Source organism: Salvelinus fontinalis, chromosome 6, assembly GCF_029448725.1.
Source record: "Salvelinus fontinalis isolate EN_2023a chromosome 6, ASM2944872v1, whole genome shotgun sequence".
In the NCBI taxonomy this organism is placed as follows: Eukaryota; Metazoa; Chordata; class Actinopteri; order Salmoniformes; family Salmonidae; genus Salvelinus; species Salvelinus fontinalis.
In genome coordinates, this window is record NC_074670.1 from 10,906,564 (window position 1) to 10,933,379 (window position 26,816).

The 26,816-nt window shown below is 43.8% G+C and overlaps 1 protein-coding gene across 1 annotated transcript; it reads right to left on the reverse strand.

Moving 5' to 3' along the window:
- Positions 1-1,953: 1,953 nt before the first annotated feature.
- Positions 1,954-13,139, reverse strand: cmtm6 (CKLF-like MARVEL transmembrane domain containing 6). The gene is made up of 6 exons (XM_055924868.1): positions 13,004-13,139; positions 12,453-12,582; positions 5,225-5,401; positions 4,950-5,048; positions 4,542-4,737; positions 1,954-3,046 (listed from the first exon to the last, which is right to left on the reverse strand). The coding sequence occupies exons 2-5, from the start codon at positions 12,573-12,575 to the stop codon at positions 4,573-4,575; spliced, it is 564 nt and encodes a 187-aa protein (XP_055780843.1). The 5' UTR covers positions 12,576-12,582; positions 13,004-13,139; the 3' UTR covers positions 1,954-3,046; positions 4,542-4,572.
- Positions 13,140-26,816: the final 13,677 nt, after the last annotated feature.

Here is a 26,816-nt window from a genome sequence, read left to right on the forward strand (position 1 = left end):
TTCTAAGTGACCACAAACTTTTGAACAGTAGTGTATCTATACCCAATGCCCCCTTCCCCTGTTCAAGTGTACAAAATCCCCAGCTGAAAATGTCCATACACTTCCATTAATGACCTGGGAAAGGTCCAAGACATTCCTGTGTTGCCGGGTGGGACATGGCCTAAACACAGGGAAATACTGATTAGTACCTCCTCACTATTCCTGGTGGAGGCAAGGGAATTCACTTTAAAGTACACACTCTTAGAGAAAAGGGTTCTGCAGCTGTCCCCATAGGAGAACCCCTTTTGGTTCCAGGTAGAACTCTTTTGGGTTACATGTAGAACCCTCTGTGGAAAGGGTTGTACTCTTTAAAAGAGGATGGTATTATTACATGTTGCTGACAAAATCATGTTGTCTTCCTGAGTTTCAGGCTTATGTGTTAATGTAAATGGAGGAGATATTCTTATTTTAAAAAACTGCTGCTGCCCAAACTTTTGTGGTCTCGTGACGATCTGATATCAACCTACTCTATTGGCGCAGAGAGGCCTGGTACAGAGAGACCTGGTACAGAGAGACCTGGTACAGAGAGGCCTGGTACAGAGAGGCCTGGTACAGAGAGACCTGGTACAGAGAGACCTGGTACAGAGAGGCCTGGTACAGAGAGACCTGGTACAGAGAGGCCTGGTACAGAGAGGACTGGTACAGAGAGGACTGGTACAGAGAGGCCTGGTACAGAGAGGCCTGGTACAGAGAGACCTGGTACAGAGAGGCCTGGTACAGAGAGGCCTGGTACAGAGAGGCCTGGTACAGAGAGGCCTGGTACAGAGAGGCCTGGTACAGAGAGGACTGGTACAGAGAGACCTGGTACAGAGAGACCTGGTACAGAGAGACCTGGTACAGAGAGACCTGGTACAGAGAGACCTGGTACAGAGAGACCTGGTACAGAGAGACCTGCCAGGAATATGGCAGCAGAGACATCAGTACCACTACCCCCATGCAATATGGTGTCCATTGGTGGCCTGTTGATCAAACCCTCCATGAAAGCTCTGTTTGGTTTCAGATATATACACGTCATTAAAAGGCAGCCTAGTCCAGTCTGAGAAGCGAGAAGGAAAGGCGGATGGGAGGGAGGGAGGGAGCAGTGGAAGTGAGATGTCTGTGGAAACGTTGTTTGGGTTAGAGATGGGAGGCTAGTAGGGAGAACATTACTCACACTGTGCTGGCTCCAGCAGCCCTGCTCTCCCTGGGGCCCCATTTGTTTACTTTCAGCAGCCCAAAGTAGCAGCTTCATGTTCACCAACTGCATTTATTCTGACATGCTGTTCTATGAGCTCTGTAGCTCCATCTGCCTCACAATATAAGCTGAGGAAATGAATTGATATTATTCAGTTTCATTAGTGGAGGTAATTTACATAAGCATGAGCTGGGGATAAAATCCATGGCATTGACTTTGGTCTCAACCCACCAATATAATACAGAATCTCTAAGCTGACTAAGTGAAAAATCTGTCAATGTGCCCTTGAGCAAGGCCTAATTGCTCCTGTATGTCGTTCTGGGTAAGAGCGTCTGCTAAATGACAAACATTTTAAAAATGAAGTAAAAAGACACTATTGACAAAAAAATAAAAAAATGAAAACTGCATTAAAATGATAAGCTTTGGATTTAGAATAGCATGACCTCAGGGATGATCATCTTATATCTTTAGGTGGTTGACCACTCCTTAAAAACGGTTTATATTATGGTTCGCATTCCCTAAAAGCAATTCCTGTTGAACTACTGATGGTTTTGTCTCGTGAGTAACATGTGCCCCCTTGTGGACTAACTGAATTCACACGCAGGTTGAGGGGTTGGACCTGTACAACACTACTATCTCTGATACAGTAGATTACAAGGGCTAAATAAGAACAGATATATATATTGCACAGAGGATATGTACAGATGTACGCTCTTAACCAGTAATCCCATGAAACTAAATACTTCAGAAAAGTGATGGCATTTATTGCATGACGAATTATTGACACAATATAGATGTTTTTTCAATTACAAAAATGAAGGCATAAAACATTGGCACAAAACATTGAGTATATATTGCTATCTGTGAATATTACTAGTCAGTATTAAGGCACAGGTTCAGATAAGGGCTATGTATATGCCCCATTCAAACCCTCAACCCTTACACCTAGTCATGTACTGTGTATCTGATAGGATTAGGGCACTAATATCACGTTGCTTTCATGAACAACATCAACCTTTTACAGTATTTGTCCTGAGAAAACACTTATTCTACTGTACTTGGATGGGAATGTCTTGCTTATAAGGGAATTGTCAGTCAGGGGTCACTGATTATAACAGCAGTCGCTTCAATACTAATGTCTTATTCCAATAGTAGAAAAATGGCGTATTATATATGTCTACCCTATTACTTTGTACTATCACCTCAGACATTTCAGATCAGCTGCTGGATTAGCATTTGTTTCACTGTTAATTGACTCTGATTGCATTTTTTACAGAAATCTGGATTCCTGACCCTATCCAAAATCACATGCTACTTATCAAGTAAGACATTGGCCAATCAAATGTGTATGAACTTTTTTGGGGGAAAAGAGGTGTCCATCAGTACAATCCCAGGATATTCTCTGAAACAAATGTTTCTACAACCTGGGAGTTAAAGGTAGAGTCAGCGAAATGACGCTGCACAAGCAACACTGCAACACTTCACCGTCACACAGTATCTGCACAGGTTCACTTAAACCTCTTACAATGTGGTAGCCACGGGAACAAAACAGCTGACAAGTTTAGACTCGCACGCCAACGCTCTTAGTTGTTGTGGAAATTGACCCACTATGCTGTTCACTTTGTGCATCTACGTCATATCGCTAACCTTACCTTTAAGTTAGCTGTTGACTAAAATATGAACATTGAGGTCTCATTCTAACCTGAAAGTAACTTCATTCATTACACACAAAGTCACATGACTGAACAGAAGAAAAACTGAATAAGAAAATCCATCCAGGACAATAAATAGTTCAATCTTCCAAAACCCTGACCCCTCCCTCCAAGTTAACTTCTGAAATAAAGAAAAACACATACAATTAAAATACATCAACTGCAGTTGAAAAGGCCTTTAAAGACATTACAGATATAGTCAGTTACATTTTAAATATAGCAATCAATGAAACTGTATCTATATGGTATGAACACCAATAAAGAACGTGGAGTTGGACTCATAGAAATACTGGGGAGCTTGCTTGCATGGACTGAAATTTTAAAACCATAGAAATCAATGACTTGGGGTTACTTGTTGGAAATAGGTCTAAAATAAAATGACAGACATAGGGGCCCATTAATTTAAAAAATATATATTTCTGTAAAAACATTTCTGGCATTACTGTTCCCTTTCCTTCTAAAGAGTTTGAATTGAATCATATTGTCATTCCTTAAAACTGGCTAATAAATGATGTCGACTTTTAAAAGGATTTCTTCCAGTTAAATAATGTAACTGTACTTTCCGAAATGGATGTGTTGGGTTTGACTGTAAATAACTGGATAAATATTGTTTTTCAACTCCCAACCCATTTTTTAGAGAGAGAGATTAGATACAGCAGTTTGCATAGCTGGAGCCATCTTGATAAGATTAAGAAAAATATTAGACTCAATTACAAGTACAGATAGGTGCTCATCCCAGTAACACTGAGAAATGCAGTCATGACAGTCAGTGGTAAGGCAATACAGTGATCTTAAAATCTCATAATAGTCTATTCCAGGACTCTCCAACCCTGTTCCTGGAGAGCTACAGTCCTGTAGGTTTTAACTCCAACCCTGTTCCTGGAGAGCTACAGTCCTGTAGGTTTTAACTCCAGCCCTGTTCCTGGAGAGCTACAGTCCTGTAGGTTTTAACTCCAGCCCTGTTCCAGGAGAGATACAATCCTGTAGGTTTTAACTCCAGCCCTGTTCCTGGAGAGATACAATCCTGCAGGTTCACTCCAACCCTGTTCCTGGAGAGCTACAGTCCTGTAGGTTCACTCCAACCCTGTTCCAGGAGATATACAATCCAGTAGGTTTTAATTCCAACCCGAACATAACACACCTGATTCTAATAATTACCAAGTTAGTTACAACTGGGGTTGGAGTCAAAGCATACAGGAGGATAGATCTCCAGGAACAGAGTTGGAGTGAAAACCTACAGGGGGATATATCTCCAGGAACAGGGTTGGAGTGAAAACCTACAGGAGGATAGATCTCCAGGAACAGGGTTGGAGTGAAAACCTACAGGAGAATAGATCTCCAGGAACAAGGTTGGAGTGAAAATCTACAGGAGGATAGATCTCCAGGAACAGGGTTGGAGAGCCTTGGTCTATTTTTATCAATGAGTGGTCCCATTCCAAGCAGGTACATGGTCCAAGGAAATGTACCTGCAAAGGCCATGTCTCCTGGTCCCACTGCTGAGAATAAAAGCTCTGAATAAGATGTTAAAACTACTGGAGATTTCTTTCCTTCCTTTAAGCAGATATAAGGTGGCCCTCTGATAGTGTATTGCTTGTTTGCGTGGGAGAAAGAGATACCAGTGTTACACTCGTTTAGGTATCCTTGGGTCTAGTCTGCTTCGTTCTGTTCCCTGTTGAGTTTCTCGGCCTCTGCCACGGGCGCCCCGCCGTTGCTTGCGGCTTGCTGGTTGGTCTTTTTAAAAGGCAAACCCCTGGTCTTCACAAACCAGCCAGCATCCACCAGGAATGCCACAGTGGCCAGGAAGCCAAATGCCTGAAAATAAATAGTAATAAGTTATTACTAAGTATTAACATTAGTAAAACATCTTGTAACAAACACAAAGAAAACGACACTAAACAGTTTGACAAAATGGTTCTCCTTTCAATCTAAACCCAGCTTGGTTTGGGCTGATATTTTGTCTTCATTTGAAAGAACAGTAACCAGGACCCTGAGGTATGAGGACAGTCTGAGTAAAGATCATTTACCACAGCAGCCTTCTCCAGGTCAGTTCCACCATTATCTGAGGCAAACACAATGGAGGCGATGAGGAAGAATGCAGCCATCAAAGCTGTGTACGCAAAGTCCTGCAAGAGACAAGTCAGCATGGTTATACACCAGCATACATTTAAATGGGAATACAAGTATCCTCTCACACAAAGTCTTATGAATGATAAACATACAAATGTTAGGCAGGTCAGTGGGCCTCATTTACCAACATATATGCACAAAATGTGTATATTCACACACACTGAGTACTCACCAGGGAGGGCCAGCAGCTGATGCCCACTCTCTTGTGCAGGGTGGTAGCGAGGAGGATGAGGAGGAGAGCTGTGAAGAGGAAGGCTGTGCAGCTGACAAACTCAAAGAAGTACAGCGGAGAGCATCTCATACAGTTCGTCACTACCTCTTCAAGAATGAAGGCCACAAACGACAGGAGCTGAGGACACACAAGTCAAAACTAACTGATCATGTACTACCCCAGACTCAACAACAGATGGCACTGTAGTACTACCAGAGCTAAATGGGAAGTTGTTTTTTGTCTCAGATATAGAACAGGTTAGGGGTAATTTAGTGTCGTCAAACATGCTTGTGTATGGTTTGAGTATTGATGAACTCAGGATTTTGTCTTCTGACGCTATATTTATATGTTGTGCCAATATAGTGACATCAGTAGAGTTGACTCAAGAATTGAGTGACTATCATAGCCCTATGTAAATGAGGGTTTATGAAAATGTCGAAATATTTGATGCGAAGTTCAGAGTTGGGCTTGGAGGAAGGGACAACTCTTTAATGTAATCTTCACAATGAGAGGATTCTTCTGGTGTGACCATCACGGTACTCTTAAAGCTCATCACAGCGTGATGGAAGCACCACATACTGGCTCCATTCATACCGCACCACACACACATAGCTTCTTCATGTTGCCATTAGAACGGTGACCAACTAAAGGATCCACCCCTTTACAACACCCACAGACCCCATTTTGATTTCTCAATAGCCACTATTAATAAAGATTCCTAAGAAAGGACACAAGGCCAGCAAAACCACACTAACTGACTCACGCGCTTCCTGACTTTTGTTTTCGTTTCCTTATCGATTGTTTGGAAGGAACAGGCCAGACAGCATACTGCGCTGAGGATCTGTCCTCACGCCAGACAACATACTGCGCTGAGGGTCTGTCCCCACGCCAGACAGCATACTGCGCTGAGGATCTGTCCCCACGCCAGACAGCATACTGCGCTGAGGGTCTGTCCTCACGCCAGACAGCATACTGCGCTGAGGGTCTGTCCTCACGCCAGACAACATACTGCGCTGAGGATCTGTCCTCACGCCAGACAGCATACTGCGCTGAGGGTCTGTCCTCACGCCAGACAGCATACTGCGCTGAGGGTCTGTCCTCACGCCAGACAACATACTGCGCTGAGGATCTGTCCTCACGCCAGACAGCATACTGCGCTGAGGATCTGTCCTCACGCCAGACAACATACTGCGCTGAGGGTCTGTCCTCACGCCAGACAACATACTGCGCTGAGGGTCTGTCCTCACGCCAGACAACATACTGCGCTGAGGGTCTGTCCTCACGCCAGACAGCATACTGCGCTGAGGATCTGTCCTCACGCCAGACAACATACTGCGCTGAGGGTCTGTCCCCACGCCAGACAACATACTGCGCTGAGGATCTGTCCCCACGCCAGACAGCATACTGCGCTGAGGGTCTGTCCTCACGACAGACAACATACTGCGCTGAGGATCTGTCCCCACGCCAGACAACATACTGCGCTGAGGGTCTGTCCCCACGCCAGACAGCATACTGCGCTGAGGATCTGTCCTCACGCCAGACAGCATACTGCGCTGAGGATCTGTCCCCACGCCAGACAGCATACTGCGCTGAGGGTCTGTCCTCACGCCAGACAGCATACTGCGCTGAGGGTCTGTCCTCACGCCAGACAACATACTGCGCTGAGGATCTGTCCTCACGCCAGACAACATACTGCGCTGAGGATCTGTCCTCACGCCAGACAGCATACTGCGCTGAGGGTCTGTCCCCACGCCAGACAGCATACTGCGCTGAGGATCTGTCCTCACGCCAGACAGCATACTGCGCTGAGGATCTGTCCCCACGCCAGACAACATACTGCGCTGAGGGTCTGTCCCCACGCCAGACAACATACTGCGCTGAGGATCTGTCCCCACGCCAGACAGCATACTGCGCTGAGGGTCTGTCCTCACGCCAGACAACATACTGCGCTGAGGATCTGTCCCCACGCCAGACAGCATACTGCGCTGAGGGTCTGTCCCCACGCCAGACAGCATACTGCGCTGAGGATCTGTCCTCACGCCAGACAGCATACTGCGCTGAGGATCTGTCCTCACGCCAGACAGCATACTGCGCTGAGGGTCTGTCCTCACGCCAGACAACATACTGCGCTGAGGGTCTGTCCTCACGCCAGACAACATACTGCGCTGAGGATCTGTCCTCACGCCAGACAACATACTGCGCTGAGGGTCTGTCCTCACGCCAGACAGCATACTGCGCTGAGGATCTGTCCTCACGCCAGACAACATACTGCGCTGAGGGTCTGTCCTCACGCCAGACAGCATACTGCGCTGAGGATCTGTCCTCACGCCAGACAACATACTGCGCTGAGGATCTGTCCTCACGCCAGACAGCATACTGCGCTGAGGATCTGTCCCCACGCCAGACAGCATACTGCGCTGAGGGTCTGTCCTCACGCCAGACAGCATACTGCGCTGAGGATCTGTCCCCACGCCAGACAGCATACTGCGCTGAGGATCTGTCCTCACGCCAGACAACATACTGCGCTGAGGGTCTGTCCTCACGCCAGACAACATACTGCGCTGAGGGTCTGTCCTCACGCCAGACAGCATACTGCGCTGAGGGTCTGTCCTCACGCCAGACAGCATACTGCGCTGAGGGTCTGTCCTCACGCCAGACAGCATACTGCGCTGAGGGTCTGTCCCCACGCCAGACAGCATACTGCGCTGAGGGTCTGTCCCCACGCCAGACAGCATACTGCGCTGAGGGTCTGTCCCCACGCCAGACAGCATACTGCGCTGAGGATCTGTCCTCACGCCAGACAGCATACTGCGCTGAGGATCTGTCCCCACGCCAGACAGCATACTGCGCTGAGGATCTGTCCCCACGCCAGACAGCATACTGCGCTGAGGGTCTGTCCTCACGCCAGACAGCATACTGCGCTGAGGATCTGTCCCCACGCCAGACAGCATACTGCGCTGAGGGTCTGTCCTCACGCCAGACAGCATACTGCGCTGAGGGTCTGTCCTCACGCCAGACAGCATACTGCGCTGAGGATCTGTCCTCACGCCAGACAGCATACTGCGCTGAGGATCTGTCCCCACGCCAGACAGCATACTGCGCTGAGGATCTGTCCCCACGCCAGACAGCATACTGCGCTGAGGGTCTGTCCTCACGCCAGACAGCATACTGCGCTGAGGATCTGTCCTCACGCCAGACAGCATACTGCGCTGAGGGTCTGTCCTCACGCCAGACAGCATACTGCGCTGAGGGTCTGTCCTCACGCCAGACAGCACTAAATGGGTACCGAAAACTAAACGGTAGACAGCAAACATGTTCTCACTGTAATACGTGCTGAGCATAATGTGCCATATGTGTGTGTGTCTATAAAAACAGTGGCTTAAACTGTACAGTATGTAGGCCTTTGTTCCATATTACAAGGTAAAATGCACCATGGTCCGTTTCCCCCCAGCCATAGTGTTAATGAAGCCACAGCTCTATATCTGCAGCTATATTACATGAGCAGACAGACAGTCTGACGTCAACACTGTAATAAAGACTGGGCCTCCTACTCAAGAGGACTTCTTCTGCAGCACCTTTAACACTTTCTTTACGGTCTGTTGTGTGTGTTTAACTATACTTGTAGGGACCAGTTAAATAAAAATGTAAAAATCAATTTGGTTGAACCTTTAAGTACCCACAAGAAGAGTAAATAAACAACCATTTTGACCAACTGGGGACATTGTTTGTCCCCACAAGGTCAAATGCTATTTCTAGGGGGTTTAGGGTTAAGGTTAGAATACGTTAAGTGCTAGGAGCTAGGGTTAGGTTTTTGGGATAAGGTTAGGGTATGAGTACGGGTTAGGGAAAATGAGATTTTGAATAGCACTGAATTGTGTGTTCCCACAAGGTTAGCTGTGCAAGACTGTATGTGCTCTCCACAATGTTCTACGAACACACAACTCTAGCAAAGTGTTGTGTTGCAAGAGAAAGAGCAGAGAGTTAAAAATCATTAGAATCCAGGGTTCTTTGTGGCTTTAAGCAAGAAATGCTTTAAATTACATTTAAATCCACAGATATTTATGTGCAATGAGCTTGCCAAGCATTCTTGCAATGTTGATCATATTTGGAGGAATCCATTGTTTCTCTCACACACACACACACACACACACACACACACACACACACACACACACACACACACACACACACACACACACACACACAGTAAGAAGGTCAAACAGCAAGGCTTAAAATAACCCTGGTAATGACATTTTGCATCTGGCTGCTAATTTCATTTGCAGTGCACCGCTAGAAGGTATTGCTAACACCTGACTCTGATTAATTTGACTAAGGACCCAGTGATCTGAGGAAGACAGAGCCGTGTCATCACTGTCTGTCTCCAGACTGCGGTTGCACAAGAGACAAACTCTGAATCAACTCAGATTTCCTGCTTCAGAAGGAGATACAATTCATTTTAAAAATTGCCTGGACTAAGAGCTCAATCGCAAACTATGGCAATTAGTAAACCTCCACCTCTAACCTGCTTACTCACAGACCAACCTAATAGTACAAGAGGTGCCCTCACCCAAACAAGCCCTCCCTCTGCCCGGAAAGAGTTTGTTTCAAGATCTTGTTAACTGGGGGAGAAATACAAGATAGCAGCCATAAACCATGTGATTTGAATTCAACTGAAGATCCCATTTCACTGCAGTTAGGAACGCAGTCAAATAGTTGAAGCCTTGACATTGGGGTCTAGGAATAAGAGTAAGCCATTCATGATATCCAGTTCAAATGTAGACATTTCACAGCTCTGCCACTTGTGATGACCAGCGGGACACAGAAAGGGGTCAAACATGAGTCAACACCAGTCTGCTGTAGTAGCCTCACCCAATTCAACAGAACTGCTTTTAAAGACGCCCCCACACATATGCGCGCCACACACACAAGCTGACTTAAGCACGGCTGCTCTTTCATATAGGCAAACACGGAGGCATTCCAATTGTCTAAAATAGTTTCCGACCCAGTCTCCTCTTTAATGTGAGCTAGGTGATATGTCCAACTGGAGTGCTGTTCTAGACAGGCTATATAGAGCTAAAGATACAGACAAATAGCCCAGGCCATCACCAAGGGGGTGTGGTCTGATGGGTGCATCATCACTGTTGCAACTGTTCTATAGAATGGTCTGACTTTCACATTTCAAGGAATAATCAAGAAAAACAGCTGACAATGGTCACACCCTAAGAAAGACACAAAAGGTTATGATTTACAAACTTGCCTGTTAATTGTGGGATAGACAGCCCACAGTTTCTGGGAGCTGGATCCAGTTGCATACAAAACAATGAAATGGTAGCATTTGAAAATCTGCATATTCTATTTATTTCACGCAGACTATCCACTTACAAGGAACGTGGTATCAACTGGCAAGGCAGATAGGTGTTTATACTTAGACATTTGACATAAACTTGTTCATCTGGTCTTATGTGTGGAGCACAAAGTAAACATGTGATGACACCACTAGATAAAAGTCATATTGCCCCCAGAGTTGATCTAACCCTGTTTTACTACTTGGTGCCATCAGAACAGACAGACAGGAGGACAACCTTCTGGTCTCTCCTCTGAAATACACAGAGAAAAAAGATCAAAAGCAACATGCAAACATTTCAAAGATGTTACTGAGTTACAGTTCATATGAGGGAATCAGTCAATTGAATATATTCATTAAGCCCTAATCTATGGATTTCACTTGACTGGGAATACAGATATGCAGCTGCTGGTCACAGATACTTTTTTAAAGGTAGGGGCGTGGATCAGAAAACCAGTCAGTATCTGGTGTGACCACCATTGGCCTCATGCAGTGCAATATCTCCTTCACATAGAGTTGATCAGGCTGTTGTGTGAAGTTGCTGGATATTGGCGGTAACATGAACACAGTGTCGTACATGTCGATCCAGAGCATCCCAAACGTGCTCAATGGGGGACGTCTGGCCATGGAAGAACTGGGACATTTTCAGCTTGCAGGAATTATGTACAGATCCTTGCGACATGGGGCCGTGCATTATCATACTAAAACATGAGGTGATGGCGGCGGATGAATGGCACGACAATGGGCCTCCAGATCTCGTCATGGTGTCTCTGTGCATTCAAATTGCCTTAGATAAAGTGCAATTGTGTTCATGGTCCGCAGTTTATGCCTGCCCATACCTTAACCCCCCCCACCACCACCATGGGGCACTCTGTTCACAATGTTGACATCAACAAACCGTTCGCCCACACAACGCCATATACATGGTCTGTGGTTGTGAGGCCGGTTGGACGTACTGCCAAATTCTCTAAAACGATGTTGAACATTCAATTCTCTAGCAACAGCTCTGGTGGACATTCCTGCAGTCAGGAATGTCCACCAGAGTCAGTCAGCATGCCAATTGCACACTCCCTCAGAACTTGAGACATCTGTGCGATTGTGTTGTGTTACAAAACTGCACATTTTAAGGTGGCCTTTTATTGTCCCCAGCACAAGGTGAACATGTGTAATGACCGTGCCGTTTAACCAGCTTCTTGATATGCCACACCTATCAGGTGGATCAATTATCTTGGCAAAGGAGAAATGCACACTAACAGGGATATAAACAAATTTGTGCCAAAAATGTTAGAGAAATAAGCTTTTTGTGCATTAGGAAAATGTCTGGGAGCTTTTATTTCAGCTCATGAAACATGGGACCAACACTTTACATGTTGCATTTATTTTTTTGTTCAGTGTAGTTGTCATGCCCTGACCTTAGAGATCCTTTTTATGTCTCTATTTGGTTTGGTCAGGGTGTGGTTTGGGGTGGGTATTCTATGTTCTTTAGTTCTATTATTTGTATTTCTATGTTTTGACCAGGTAGGGTTCTCAATCAGGGACAGCTGTCTATCGTTGTCTCTGATTGAGAACCATACATAGGTAGCCCTTTTTCCCACCCGTCTTTGTGGGAAGTTAACTTTGTTTGTGGCACATAGCCCTTTAGCTTCACGGTTGTTTTGGATTGTTTACTGTTTTTTGTCGGCGTCATATAAATAAAGTAATATGTACGCTCACCACGCTGCACCTTGGCCCTCTTCATTCAACAGCCGTGACAGTAGTTTCATGTTATGCTTGGATTAAGATTTGCCCAACACAGTGGAACATTAACAGTATCATAACAAGAACTATGATAAGAATATTACTTACCACTTCCACCACCTTTATCAAACATCTGACTTTATCCAAATTATCTGTTGGTACAATTAACCACTTTTTGGATTTGGTCTCTGAAACTGTTGTTGGACTGTAGACTGGTTCCGCGGCAGCCATGGCGTGACTGAAATGAATAGATTTTAAGACAAAAGTACAACTTCAATAAGACTGCAACTATGTACTTCATGTTACAGTGTAGGCCTATCATTTATTAACAGTATCAGACCAGCGGCAAACTACAGAGCGAAAGCGAAAGCGTGGCATTTTGTTAACTTCAAAAGACACGATGGAAGAAATAACTTGGTGTTAAATTTAGGGTAGCCTGTCACTGGACATTTTACAAGTATCGACTGATACTGACTCAATGTAGTCGAAAATTAATCGCCTCCGTACTCAACTCCATCGGGTATCTTGGCTAGGGTAGACTGTATCAAACACTCACATAAGTGAGAACATACAGCTCATAAATATTAAATCAAATTGAAAGGAAAAACTAATAAAGGCTATAGCCTAAGCAACAAAAAAAGTATAAACGATGGACTCACGCGTCAAGTTTGGAGCAACCAACTGAATAGGTATGGCTTGGCGATAGATATCGTACTTCCACGACTTTCCAATGCGATGCCCTTTGTTGTTGCGTTCTTGTTTAAAACCTAGACCCACACTTCCGCAAATGAACGGCTTGTCTACACCCCTGTCGTTAACAGAAGAGTATGGGGGGTGACAAGTGCCAGAATTAAGCATAGGCAACTGTACCACCGTGTGGCTGTTGCCTACCATTGAACGTCTGACTGACATTACATGATACCAACGCCTTACTAACGTCTGCGTGACGCCTACATGTAACTAACATGTCGTCAGGATATATAGTATTTCACATTATAATACACTACCCCTACATGCCATTTTATTATAGGATATATACATATTTTACATTGTAATAAACTACCCCTACATGCCATTGTATTATAGGATATATACATATTTTACATTGTAATAAACGACCCCTACATGCCATTGTATTATAGGATATATACATATTTTACATTGTAATAAACTACCCCTACATGCCATTCTGTGCTGGAGCTATGGGTTTATTTTTCCATTGACACTAGGCCTACACATTCACACTCAAACTGAATTGAATGGGGAATGCATAAGTACTTTTCATTGAAGAAGGGAAACGAGGTACAACATACAACTTTGATCAAAGACCTAAAATCATGCCTGACAAGACCAATGAAATCATAACGGTATCCTAATATAGTCTGGATACAGGAGTAGCCTATTCTACAATAATGTAACTGTATATACTAGTATTATTTATCAAATTGATCAATGAAATTGTAAATGTGGGTGGGTACGCTACTTCAATCAGCATCACTGCAGCTGTTTTACCACCACCCACACTGTTCTCGCTCCACAAGCAACCACATCCTCTTCTCCTGTTCAACTAATTTGCAGTACCAGTCAAAGTTTGGACACACCTACTCATTCAAGGGATTTTCTTTATTTTACTATTTTCTACATTGTAGAATAATAGTGAAGACATCAAAACTATGAAATAACACACATGGAATCATATAGTAACCAAAAAAAGTGTTAAACAAATCTAAATATATTTTACATTTGAGATTCATCAAAGTAGCCACCCTTTGCCTTGATGAAAGCTTTGCACACTCTTGGCACTCTTTGCACACTCAGATCATCCGTTCACCTACTCTGCCTCTCTCACAGAGGGACTCAGACCAAAGGACAGATTTCCACCAGTCTAATGTCCATTGCTTGTGTTTCTTGGCCCAATGAAGTCCCTTCTTCTTATTGGTGTCCTTTAGTAGTATTTTCATGCGCCTGTGACATTTATTTGCAAACCGCCATAGTATCAAAGAAGAAGATGTAGTCTGACATGTTTTCTTTACCATATATTGGTCTTTATATAACAAAATATTGTTAAATAGAAGAAAAAAAATTAAGCTGCTTTTGGATTGAAATTGCTAGCTACTGTAACGTTACTTATTTACTTACATCAGCCTCCCTAGTCAGCTAGCTAGCTAGCCAGACAGTTTTGTTTAGCTAACGTTAACTAGCTAGCTAACTGTTTTTGTAGCTTTCTGTTTATATGTAGCTTGCACTTCAATGGCATCCCTTAAGGCAGGGGTGTCAAACTCATTCCACGGAGGGCCTAGTGTCTGCAGGTTTTTGGTTTTTCCTTTCAATAAAGCCCTAGACAACCAGGTGTGGGGAGTTCCTAACTAATTAGTGATGTTAATTCATCAATCAAGTACAAGGGAGGAGCGAAAACCCGCAGACACTCGGCCCTCCGTGGAATGAGTTTGACACCTGTGCCTTAAGGAGATGTTATTTGATCTTTCCAACCAGGTGAAGTACTATGAAGGCACCACTGATCTCGACAAGAGGTAAAGCGGTTAACTTCTATTACATAACTGGAAGGATTTAGCTATGAACAACCATTTTTCAACAACCATTTTCCATCTAGGTACTTGGTCATCTAGAAGTTGCTAGTTACACATTTAGTTATATGTCTGTCATATTGAGGTATCTAGCTATAAGTTAACCCTGATCAATCAAATGGATAGGTCTTACCAATTATGGTCATTCCAACTGCCCTTAACTTCTTATGGCTGCAAGGGGCAGTATTGAGTAGCCTGATAAAATGTGTCCATTTCAAACGGCCTCGTACTCAATTCTTGCTCGTACAATATGCATATTATTATTACTATTGGATAGAAAACACTCTCTAGTTTCTAAAACCGTTTGAATTATTTCTCTGAGTGAAACAGAACTCATTCTGCAGCACTTTTCCTGACCAGGAAGTGAAACGTCTGAAATCGATGCTCTGTCCTTCTTCATGCCTATACATGGGACCAAGACCTATTAGTATACATACACGTCATACACCTTCCTCTGGGTGTCAAGAAGGCTGTGAGAGAAGAAATGAGGTGATTATCTCGATCTGGGATGGAATAAATCCTCTTGGAATGACGTGTACCCAATTTCCGGTACTCTGAAGAACGCAATTTGGACAGTGGGGTTGCCTTTTGTTTTGCTGACGTTATATGCGACTATTATTTCCGGCTTTGATTTTATTTGATACATGTCACCATATCATCGTAAAGTATGTTTTTTAAATATAGTTTCATCAGATTATTGAAATTTTTTCGGGAGTTTTGCTGTGTTCCGTTCTCTTCCGTTTGTTTACATGGAGAGATCCGTGCAACCCGGCTAGCGCGCTTGCTAAATGGAGAGAGAAAGTTGCCATTCTGAATCCAAACAACGACTCATCTGGACAAAGGACACCTTGTTCAACATTCTGATGAAAGATCAGCAAAAGTAAGACCCAATTTATGATGTTATTTCATATATCTGTCGTAGTCGCCGGTGCCCAAGTGTTTCTGGCTATTGTACTAAGCTAATATAATGCTACATTTTGTTTTCGCTGTAAAACACTTAATAAATCGGAAATATTGTCTGGCATCACAAGATGCCTGTCTTTCATTTGCTGTACACTATGTATTTTTCAGAAATGTTTTATGATGAGTAATTAGGTATTTGACGTTGGTGTCTGTAAATATTATGGCTGCTTTCGGTGCAATTTCTGAATGTAGCTGCGATGTAAACTATGATTTATACCTGAAATATGCACATTTTTTGAAAAAAACATATGCTATTCAATAAATATGTTATCAGACTGTCATCTGATGAGGTTGTTTCTTGGTTAGTGGCTATTTATATCTTTATTTGGCCGAATTTGTGATAGCTACTGATGGAGTCAAAAACTGATGGAGTAATAAAAGTGGAGTCTTTTGCTAACGTGGTTAGCTAATAGATTTACATATTTTGTCTTCCCTGTAAAACATTTTAAAAATCGGACATGTTGGCTGGATTCACGATATGTGTACATTTCATATGCTGTATTGGACTTGTTAACCTGTTGGGGATGGGGGCGCTGTTTAGACTATTTATGCTAATGTGGCTAATTTTTTAAACGGCTTCCCACAAAATCCTTGATGTACAATATGCATATTATTATTATTATTGGATAGAAAACAGTCTATAGTTTCTATAGGAGTTGAAATTTTGTCTCTAAGTGGAACAGAGCCCATTCTACAGCAATTTCCCTGACATGGAGTCAGATTTGAGAAATGTTGGCCACTTTTCTGAAGTCATTTAAAAGGGCACTGTCGTTGCTATGACTATACGGACACTTCTTACGTCTTCCCCTGGATGCCTTTACGTGATGACGATTCCAACGGGCTCGATTGCTCGTTCACAGGCCCTACAAATGAAAAAAACCTTTAGCTAGCAAGTCTTTTCTTGCTGCGTAACGCGCGTGGAAGACACCGACCCTCTCCTGTTCCAAGCGTTAGTTTAGCCTGTTATATTTCTCCGGTCATCTTTTCACTCGTTATAGGAGTTAAAAACATCATAAGGTAGTTAATTTAAAGCGTTTTATAGCAATTTATATCCGTTTAGTGCGATTTTGGGACATTTATTTTTGCAACGATGTGAAAAGTTGGGCATGCTTTTCAGTTCATCCCGAACTCAGTTGACATTTCCACATGGCAAGAGGACAGCTTTCCACCAAAAGACGATTTCTCCCAAGAAAGGATCCTTTGCCCAAGATACTGATGGAAGAACAGCTCAAGGTAGGACATTTTTATTATGATAAATCGTGTTTCTGTCGAAACATTTTAGTGGCTTAGGACGCCATGTTTTTTGACGTAGCTTCGCTTGGCGCAAACTGTATTGAAAAGTAAGGATAAATTAAAAAATGTAATAACGCAATTGTATTAAGAATTAAATTGTCTATCAATCCCTGTCCACCCTATATTTTTTAGTCACGTTTATGAGTATTTATGTATAAGAGTAGATCACTGTCTAAGTTGCGCAAGGACATTTTCTTTACCAGCTTGTCTACATTTCACATTGTCTAACCATGATTTTGGTGGCTAAATATAAACATTTTCGATCAAACTGTATATGCATGTTGTAATGTGATGTTACAGGAGTGTCATCGGAAGAATTCTGAGAAGGTTAGTGAAAAAATTAATATCTTTTGGCGATGTTGACTTTTATCGCTCACTTTGGCTAGAATCAATGCTGGGCTGCTAATTGCTATGTGCTAAGCTAATATAACGATTTATTGTGTTTTCGCTGTAAGACACTTAGAAAATCTGAAATATTGTCTGTATTCACAGGATCTGTGTCTTTCGATTCGTGTATGCTGTGTATTTTTACGAAATGTTTGATGATTAGTAGTTAGGTAAACACGTTGCTCATTGTAATTATTCTAGTCCATTTGTGATGGTGGGTGCAATTGTAAACTATGCCATATACCTGAAATATGCACTTTTTTCTAACAAAACCTATCCCATACCATAAATATGTTATCAGACTGTCATCTAATGAGTTTTTTTGTTGGTTAGGGGCTATAAATATCTTAGTTTAGCCGAATTGGTGATGGCTACTGGTGTTGGTGGACAAATAAAAGATGGTGGATTATGCTAATGTGTTTTTAGGTAATAGATGTACATCTTTACATATTGTGTCTTCCCTGTAAAACATTTTAAAAATCGGAAATGTTGACTGGATTCATAAGATCTGTGTCTTTCATTAGCTGTATTGGACTTTAATGTGTGAAAGTTAAATATTTAAAAAAAATATTTTTTTTGAATTTCGCGGCACTGGTTTTTCAGTGGGGGGGGGGGGGTGTGCCGCTAGCGCCACGCTGATCCTAGACAGGTTAATGTGTGAAAGTTAAATATTTAAAAAATATATATTTTGAATTTCGCGCCCTGCACTTGAAGTGGCTGTTGTCATAAATGTACCAACGTCGGGCTTGCACGCCAAACAGGTTAATTAACTAGGTGTCTTTGCTAGACAGACACACAGACAGAGATGGGGGGGAGAGGGGAAAAGAAAGGATGAAAGTGAGAGTGAAAGAGAGAGGTGGGAAGAGAGTGAAAGACAGAGAGAGATGGGGGAGAGAGAGAAACAAAGAAAGACAGTCATGCAAAATTACTTGGACTTGAGTATTTCAACAACTCTTGTCTTCAAACTTGTTAGGCAATCACATGTACCTATGGGGGAAGGATGGCCAGCCACACAGGAGGGTGGTTTTCACTGAGGAGGAGGAGGCCATGCTGACCGAGATGCATGTTGGCCATTTCAAAGTGAAGCGCATGATTGCCAAAATCAACATACACTTCTTTTGGCATGGGATTGTCAAGGATGTGGACAGCTGGGCAAGTAAAATAACCTTTTTTTTATCGATCACATTCTATTATATCTGAAATTATTCTGATTTCAATGAATGTCATATCAGAGAGAACACAATGTTTCAATTTGTCACCTTGTGCTTAAAGGTCTAGCCTGACATAAGTTTGAGAGGGTGAAGACTGGCATAAGAGTTGAAGCCCATCCGTTGTTTTACCATGGCACATGATCGGTAAGTGTCACAGTACAAATTTTGCCCTGATAAGTTGCTTTGTAATGGTTGCTTTATTTGACCAAAGCAGAGTTCAATATTATAGATTGTGTGTCAAATAAAGCAACCACTTACAAATATGAAAATCTGCATACTGAATGACAGATACGGGTAAGAATGAAGTCATCTTCTCTCTAAGACTTTATATGTTAGAGATGGACCTCATCGGACCCTTAACGAAATCCAGGAATGGCAACAGCTGGTGTCTGATGGCGACCGATTATTTTACCAAGTGGGGGGAGGCAATACCCATTAAGGTCTGTTAAGGAAGAGAACGTGCTTAACTCTAAATTCCCTTCTGTAACCCATTTAAAAAGGGTGCTTGGAACCAAAAATGTATTTCCTTTGTATGATACCCATCAAGGACAATACTGGTGAGGCTACCTCCAAGGTGATGATGGACATCTTCAACACCTACGGGACTCCTGAGGTCATGTTGATTGACCAAGGTCGTGAATTCTGAAACAAGGTACTATTAGTATTTGTTTTCCATGGTACATAATCAGACATTTCAATATCTTCCATTGTCAGTAGATATCCATTTCCTACCCCTCCTCTAGGTTTGGATGAACAAACCAACCACACCCTCAAGACTGCCATGGGCAAGTCCCTTGACGGGTTCCAGGAATGGTGGGAGGACAACCTGAAGGTCATTCTCTTTGCAATTCGAGCCCTGCTTTTAACCATAAGACATCTCCACAGAAACGTACAGCCTAACGATTGCATGGTAACAGTGATTGTGTCTGTTAAACCGGTAAACTGGAAACTCTGGGGGAAAAAACTAGTTCAAGTCATGATATCCGGGATTTTCAGGTCAGAGAAAGATGCCAGAGTTTCTGAATTTGGAATTCCGAGTTGGATGACCGTTCAAAACTATTTTTCCCAGTCTGAGCTTGCTTTTTTCCGAGTTCCCAGTTGTCTTGAACACACTGAAGTCGGTAGTCAGAGATTGCAGAGTTCTGAGTATTTTTGAATGAGCCACTAGAGACCTAGGCTACCTCTTATTTCTGAATAGGGCTACCTCCAACAAAGAAGCGCTTGTGTCTGTATTGATGTGAGAAATAGGCATATCTTCACAGTAATGGTGTCTGGCTGCGATATCAACTAGCCTAATCATTTTTGTATTGAGGTGATATTCAATTGACAAATTTCTATTGAAATTGATTAGATTACTCTGGCAATGAAAAATATTTAGATGTAAGGCATTCATGGTGAGATCTTTAATAATAAAGTAAACAGACACTTAAACTAACACGACGCGTAACACATGTAGACGTTTAAGGCGCTCATGGTAAGATCGTTCATAATAAACTTACAAGCAAACTGACACATGACGTGTCAGTGCCACATTACATGACGTGAACACTACGTCTACATGACGTGTACGTGTCACGTGACAGGAACGTGAAGTGAACACGTCGCCAGTTTGACTTCTTAGAAAAAAACTGTCTCCATTGACAGTCCATCGTTAATTCATGGCGGTATTTTATGGCGCTAGGAAGACGTTAAGTGACTTCGTGAGAGGTATCAGCAGCTTCACAAGGCTTAATTTTGGCACTTCTCACCCCCCATAGTGGAGTAGTCTAGCCTAGATAGACTACAGTCTAGTCTTCATACAGGATACTGTGACACAACAATATTGTGAAACAAGTCAAAAGGCTTCTTCTATGCTATAATGACATTCGCAACAATTAGATGTACATTCCGCCACCTACTGTGAAGGTAGGTGGATCCCAAAAAGGTGAACATTTGGGTAAAAATAAATAAAATATCATACAAACTATCAAAAAAGAAATTAACTAAACAAAATCAACATGCTTTTCTGTAAAAAACTCATTCTAATCAGGTCCCAACACAGCCTCAGAAGCCTCCGGTGAGGGCGGGACATTTCCTAGCGACAAAAGTCCTTGTAATGCTTCTGCTGTGAAGTCTTGGAGCCCCAAAAACTTCTCGGCGATCCGCTGGCAGCCCTGATCCTTGACACCTCGACCTCCTTCACCCTAACAGGGCACTCAAGGAAGTCCGGAGTATGATCCCCACCACAGTTGCAACATTTTCCATTCACAGATTCTTCAATATCATACTTCTTCCGTCTGCAAAAAATGTAACCTGTGCCCATATCCTTTACAATTTCCACACTGTAATGGTTTGGACACAAATGTTCTCACCACATACCTCACATATCCAAGCTTCACATATTCAGGTAGAGTCTCCTCAAACAACAATAATATCGACAGGCTTTTCTCCTTCCTTCCATTTACCATACGGGTCAGGCGACGTGATTTTCTGACTAAGGTACTCATTATCTACATCCAACGAGACTCCAGCTATAACTCCTTTGGCAGGCGCCCTGCTCCGAAGATCAATACATCTAGCCAGATCCAGTGCACGATTCTTCTGTTCTTCATCAACACAATTAACCAAAACAAAGCCGCTTCTAGTCACCTTTATTGAAACCACCTTTCCCACTGCTTTCTTCACAGTACTCGATATTAACAAATGGATTTCCAAAATTAATCTCCTTGTCCAAAAAATGCAGTTTAATAAGAAATGCCTTATTGGACCGGTCCTTGTCTTCTACTACAACTTTTGCTTGTTTTGTTCCATTCTTTGATGTCACTATTTTCCATTCATTATTACACACTTTACTTGCCGTACTTTTGGATTCAAGCACAGTCGCCATTTCCTCCTCCTGTCCTACATCAGACTCACGAGCTCATTCCCCTTCCGTATCAAGGCTCCCCCTTGCATCCCTTGAACAGAAATAAAGCGTTCAGAATACAACTCTTCTTCGTCTTCTGGATTTTATATGGCGGTTGGCAACCAACTTTAAGGTGCATTACTGCCACCAACTGGACTGGAGTGTGGACCAGAGACAGTGAAGGTCTAAATCCTACCCAATAATCTCATTTCCCTAAGGAAACGAAATACATAATTAAATAACACATCCCCTGAAGATTTCCCCAGCAGTTCACTTAATCCTGGCTCTTCAGCCTCATTACTCCTCAAATCTAATAACAATCGCTCCCTTTCTCTCACATATTTCTGGCACTGAAATAGAACATGTTCCACTGTCTCCATCTCCTCCTGACAATGATCATTTCTTTCTCTCTCTCTTCTCTCGGAGGACCTGAGCCCTAGGACCATGCCTCAGGACTACCTGGCCCGATGACTCCTTGCTGTCCCCAGTCCACCTGGTCATGCTGCTGCTCTGGTTTCGGCTGTTCTGCCTGTGGCTGTGGAGCCATGGCCTGTTCACCGGATGTGCTACCTTGTCCTGGACCGGCTGTTTTCGACTCTCTCTCTACTGCACCTGCTGTCTCTAACTCTGAATGATCAGCTATGAAAAGCCAACTGACATTTACTCCTGAGGTGCTGACCTGTTGCACCCTCTACAACCACTGTGATTATTATCTGACCCTGCTGGTCATCTATGAGCGTTTGAACATCTTGGCCATGTTCTGTTATAATCTCCACCCGGCACAGCCAGAAGTCTGGCCACCCCTCATAGCCTGGTTCCTCTCTAGGTTTATTCCTAGGTTCCGGTATTTCTACAGAGTTTTTCCTAGCCACTGTGCTTCTACATCTGCATTGCTTGCTGTTTGGGGTTTTAGGCTGGGTTTCTGTAAAGCACTTTGTGGCATCGGCTGATGTAAAAAAGGTCTTTATAAATACATTTGATTGATTGATTAACCCCTTGGCTTTACCGACTGACAATTTTATCTCAACATTAGGATGTTTAAGAGCCTGCTTGTTTATAACATCCACCACCTCATTCCCCTCTATCTCAAGTGAGCTGGTACCCAGAGGAAGATCACAAACACGCCATCTGTTTCACCCTATACAAGCACTGTGCTGCACCCTCACCCGTGCTGCACAGGAGTCAGACCAGATGACTACCCTGTCTGGCCCCACCTCCTCCACCCACTCTGCAGCCAATAGTATGGCCAACAACTCCATTGTAAAAACAGATAAATGATCCGTTGCTCTGTTCGTCACTGCCACCTTAAACTCAGGAACACTTAAAAGCTGCTCCTGTCCTTCCTGTTTTAGGGTCCTTTGATCCATCTGTGAATATATTCAAGAAAGCATAGCATTGTGTTCTTAAATGTTTACTTACAACTGACTCTACTCCTTCCTCAACATCTCTTACCTTCTCAAGCAACCCTAGATCTATCACTGTCTGAGGGAGAAACCAAGGTGGGATAGCAGGAAGAACAACAGAGGGGCTAAACTCCCTCCCAAACAACCCCATCTCTCTCGCCATGCAATTGCCTATCCACCCAAAGTTGTATTCAGATTTCTGTTCATGATCCCAGCACTCTAGGAGCACCCTTTTAGTAGGATGTGTAACCTTGTGTCCTTGTAGATTTACCCAATATGTCATGGCTAACTGTTGTTTTCTTAACTTTAACAGCATCTCTCCCAAATCTACCTGCATCGCTGCCACCGGGAGGTCCTAAGGGCTCCACAACATGTTCTTAGGGCTTGAGCCTGGATAACATCCAGCTTTTTTAAAGATGTCTGACCTGCTGAGCCATATGCTATACTTCCATAATCCACTGATGACCTTAACAGCGCTATATATATCATTTTCAACACCATTCTATCTGTTACTTCATTCCTGACAGGCAACGCATCACACTCAATATTTTCTTTCCTTTGACAACTACTCAGTTAATATGCTCCGCCCATGTCATTTGAGTGTCAAACCAGACCCCCAAGAACCTAACCCCCCCCCACCACCCTCTCCAGATTCCTTCCATACAGCTTCAAGTATATTTCCTCCCCAACCTTCCTTGGGGAGTACAGTCTGTTTTCTCAACTGAAAACTTGAAGCCCCACCTGAGGGACCACTGCTCTACTTTACGAATCACTTCTTGAACTCTCCTGGCTGTATGGGTAATATTTCTCCCACTCTTCCACAGTGCCCCATCATCTGCAAACAATGACCTCCCATTATCAGGTCTCACCTGGGAGAATACATCATCAATCATAACAGAGAACAACAAAGGACTAATGACACTGCGCTGGGGGGGACCATTATCTAACTTTTCTGACAGAGTTCCCCACCTTCACTTGTATTTATCGCCCCAAAATGAAAATCCTTTATCCAGTTAAAAACCCTTCCTCCAACCCCCATGTTATCCAGGTTGATAAGTAGGCCTTCCTTCCACATCATAAACCTTCTCTACATCAAAGAACGACTACCACCACCTCCTTATTTCCCTGAGCCTTCCATATGACTGACTCTAGGCACAGTGTAGGATCCATCGTTCCCCTGCCTTTCCTGAACCCACTTTGATCTGGTGACATCAGTCCTCAACAGAAAGTACGTCAGCTTTTCTATAGTTTACATACGTGAGATGTCAACGCTATCGGCCTATAGCTTGAAGGACTAGTAAGGTCTTTCCCTGGTTTCCGTATTGACACCACTACTGCCTGTTTCCAACTTCCAGGCAGTTTCCCTTCCTGCCCCACCTTATCGTCAAGGCCCAATACTTTCCCCATTGCAGTGTCACTGAGATGAGCCATCATGATGTAACACATCTCATCCTTCCCAGGAGATGTTACCCCAGCTTTAGCTCTTCATCTCAGCCAACGTAAAAGGGCCATTCAATGTATCCCCCACCATCTCTCTCTGATCCAGGACCCCCGGATGTTCTCCTCTGACCCTCTCTCTCCCATCCTGCTCCTCTTCTGTCAGATGATTTGAGCTGTGCACCTTCACAAATGCCTGGGCTAGCATCTCCCCCTTTTCAGCACAGGGAGATCCCAATCTCTTCTGACCCCACTCATCCTCTTAATCATCCCCCATACCTCTCACACAGGAGTGGTCCTGCCTTTGTTTCCACAGAACTGGTGCCAACACTCCCTCTTAGCTGTCCTAATGATCCCCCTTACAAGCTTGTGCTTGTTTATACTGTATCAGGTGCTGGTAATTATGGGTCCTTTTCAACATTCTGAAAGTCCTGTTCCTACTCTTCACTGCTGCTCTACACTCCACCAGGGGACTTCATTACTCCTTCTCCCCCCTGTACCCATAGGAATCACCTGCATTACTCTTTCTCCCCCCTGTACCCATAGGAATCACCTGCGTTACTCCTTCTCCCCCCTGTACCCATAGGAATCAGCTGCATTACTCTTTCTCCCCCCCTGTACCCATAGAAATCACCTGCCTTGCGACTCCTACTATTGCACCTCTTACTCCCTCATGACTGTTTCTATATCTGGACTGAGATCAACCTGAGACAGCTCCTGTTCACTCAAATCCTGAAACTGATCCCACTCCGCTTCCCCAAATATCCATCTCCTCAATCCATTTCCTACTGATTCTTCCTCCCTCAATCCTACAGTCAACAGGACAGGATAGTGATCACTACCCCCTGTAGATTCCTCCAAAACCTCCCAACTACATCTGCCTGCCATTCAACTTGAGAATAAAGTAAGATCAAGAGCAGATTCCATTCCAGTTACTGGGTCAACCCTGGTTCCCCGCCCGTCATTAAAACTCACAAGGCCTTTCTCATCCAGTAGTTCCTCCAACACTTGTATGTCTCCTATCAGTCTGTAACCCTCCCCAGAGCGTACTATGAGCATTAAAATCCCCCCACCACATTACCCGTCTCCTATCAGTCTGTAACCCTCCCCAGAGCGTACTATGAGCATTAAAATCCCCCCACCACATTACCCGTCTCCTATCAGTCTGTAAGCCTCCCCAGAGCGTACTGAGCATTAAAATCCCCCCACCACATTACCCGTCTCCTATCAGTCTGTAACCCTCCCCAGAGCGTACTGAGCATTAAAATCCCCCCACCACATTACCCGTCTCCTATCAGTCTGTAACCCTCCCCAGAGCGTACTATGAGCATTAAAATCCCCCCACCACATTACCCGTCTCCTATCAGTCTGTAACCCTCCCCAGAGCGTACTATGAGCATTAAAATCCCCCCACCACATTACCCGTCTCCTATCAGTCTGTAACCCTCCCCAGAGCGTACTGAGCATTAAAATCCCCCCACCACATTACCCGTCTCCTATCAGTCTGTAACCCTCCCCAGAGCGTACTGAGCATTAAAATCCCCCCACCACATTACCCGTCTCCTATCAGTCTGTAACCCTCCCCAGAGCGTACTATGAGCATTAAAATCCCCCCACCACATTACCCGTCTCCTATCAGTCTGTAACCCTCCCCAGAGCGTACTATGAGCATTAAAATCCCCCCACCACATTACCCGTCTCCTATCAGTCTGTAACCCTCCCCAGAGCGTACTATGAGCATTAAAATCCCCCCACCACATTACCCGTCTCCTATCAGTCTGTAACCCTCCCCAGAGCGTACTATGAGCATTAAAATCCCCCCACCACATTACCCGTCTCCTATCAGTCTGTAACCCTCCCCAGAGCGTACTATGAGCATTAAAATCCCCCCTACCACATTACCCGTCTCCTATCTTTACCTTCTACATTTCCAAGGACCAGCAACTCTCTTACACGGCTTGTAAAAGTTCACTTTTAGCAGACACAACCTCTCCTACTTCCTCACTCAATCCTAACCTCCCGACCTTTCTATCCATCTCTGCTCCAATCACAGCCCAGTGTTGCTCAACCACCTCCACTGGATGTCTCCCCGTTTCATCAAGATCTTCTCCCTATTTGAAACTGAACGACAATGATTTTCTTAGCACCCCGTTCTGTGACCTCGTCTCATTTTCGTCTTTCAGACTTCCCGGCCAGCACCGCAGGATACAACTCAATAATAGTGGTGCAAGTTATACAATACCATTGGCTATTGCACCATGCAAGAGGTACCGTAGGCCTAAAGAAACATGACAGAGACAAAAGCAGAG

Excerpts from the sequence above, each read along its gene's own strand:
- cmtm6 (XM_055924868.1), bottom strand. The coding sequence starts at position 12,575 with ATGGCTGCCGCGGAACCAGTCTACAGTCCAACAACAGTTTCAGAGACC. Across the intron at positions 5,049-5,224 it reads TCAGCTGCTGGCCCTCCCTG|GACTTTGCGTACACAGCTTT; the intron begins GTGAGTACTCAG and ends TGTCTCTTGCAG. Across the intron at positions 4,738-4,949 it reads ACCTGGAGAAGGCTGCTGTG|GCATTTGGCTTCCTGGCCAC; the intron begins GTAAATGATCTT and ends ATTTATTTTCAG.